We start from the raw sequence: 1587 nt of genomic DNA, 5'->3' as shown, positions 1-1587 counted from the left end.
GTGGCCCTCACGGGGGTGGGAAGGGAGGAGGGGGTTCCCGCTCTGCTGAGCTTCTCTCCGAGGCACTGCCGGCACCCCAAAGCAGCTCTGCCATGCCGCTGGCCCTTGTTTCTGCGTTGCTGCTGCGGGTTAAAGAGGAATCCTGTTTCAAGTTAATTTAGACCTGTTCCCAGTCACAATGAGCCAAAGTAATCTAATCTGCTGAGAAACCCTCGCCGGAGACTTTGCCGTGCTGGAAACAAGTTTGTTTAAATCAACACTGAAAGCTGAACTGGTGACAGTTTCTTGTGTGTTTGTGAAGGATCGTAGCAAAAGCACTTGGAGCGGAGAGAGGCGGCTGGGAGCCTCCCTCGTGGCTCCAGGCAGCCTGGCCGCCTGCCACAGCCGGCCCCGACGGCTCAGTTTTAGTATCTCTGTTCTAAAGACGTCCCGTCCGGCACAATCTGAGCACTGTTTGTAGAGGCAGACATGAGGGTTGAGCGCGTTTAGCTGCTGACAATCTGCTTTATTTCTGTTAGCAGGGCGTTGACATGGGGGTTGCGTTGTCCGCAGGGACGGCTCTGGGGTCAGCGTGATGCACGAACGTGGGGGCTGCATCTGCTTCTCGGTGCTGAAATGCTTGTTCAGTGGAACCCTTCACCGTGAATGGCGAAAGCGGGGTCCCAGCTTGGGACTGAGCTGATGACATAGTCGCAAAGTAAAAATCCAGGGAATTATTCCCAGGAAAATGACGTTTCTGGCTTTCTGTTAGGGGGACAGGACCATCTTGGGGTAAAAGGCCATGCAAGGCCCTGGCCTGGCAGCCGCACGGAGAAGCCGCTTCTGCCTTTGCCCCTTCGCCTTCCCCACAACCCACCGTGCCCAGGGGCCACAGGGGGTTGCTCTGGGAGTGGACACCCACCCCAAAAAGCTAGGACCTACGCACACCCATCTGTGCCCTGGAGTGGCTCCAGGGTCGATTGAAGAGTCGTACTGGCTAGAAATGCTAATTGCTTCTCATCTCGGTGGGACGTTAATGAGCTGTTCGCTTCCTCCGTTAGCAGCTGCCGGAGCATTGTACTGGTGTGCCGGGTCGGTGGTGATGCTCTGACCTCTCTCTTTCAGCCGGGGCTGGGGACTGTGCCTGGATGACCCCCCTGCCCGGGAGGTGCTGGACTACCCCTTGGTGCCCCCGGGCGTCCTCTACGACGTGGCCCACCAGTGCCGGCTGCAGTACGGCGCCTACTCCACCTTCTGCGACGACATGGATGTAAGCCAGGGTCCCCCCAGAAATGACGCGGGCTCCTGTGGCTCCGAGGGGCTCTCTGGGGGTGGGGGGGGCTTTGCACGCTTGGCACGGGGTCATCCTCTCCCCCTCAATTTAAATTTGTGCCGAGGGGTTGGCTAGTGCAGTAACCATGTCCTGTCCCACCGTGTTTTCCGCAGAGCGTCTGCAACACGCTGTGGTGCACGGTGGGGAACACGTGCCACTCCAAGCTGGACGCTGCCGTTGACGGCACGGCATGCGGGGAGAACAAGGTAATGGGGAGCCATCCCCACCGCGGCTGCTGATGTTCCTTGTCCTGCACACACAGGAATTTTGTAGGC

General features: G+C 58.6%; 1 protein-coding gene across 1 annotated transcript in view; it reads left to right on the top strand.

Moving 5' to 3' along the window:
• ADAMTS7 (ADAM metallopeptidase with thrombospondin type 1 motif, 7) overlaps positions 1–1587 on the top strand; it is a gene marked incomplete at both ends in the record, with an annotated part of 31373 nt that overhangs the window by 12969 nt on the left and 16817 nt on the right. Inside the window, 2 exons of the mRNA XM_010160821.1 lie at positions 1105–1249; positions 1426–1518. Of these exons, the coding sequence (XP_010159123.1) occupies positions 1105–1249; positions 1426–1518 (238 nt within the window). The remainder of the gene's footprint in view (positions 1–1104; positions 1250–1425; positions 1519–1587) is intronic.

Source organism: Eurypyga helias, unplaced genomic scaffold (genome assembly GCF_000690775.1).
Source record: "Eurypyga helias isolate BGI_N326 unplaced genomic scaffold, ASM69077v1 scaffold26851, whole genome shotgun sequence".
Lineage (NCBI taxonomy): Eukaryota > Metazoa > Chordata > Aves > Eurypygiformes > Eurypygidae > Eurypyga > Eurypyga helias.
Note: the sequence above shows the minus strand (reverse complement) of the source record. Positions and strands in the feature narration are given on the sequence as shown.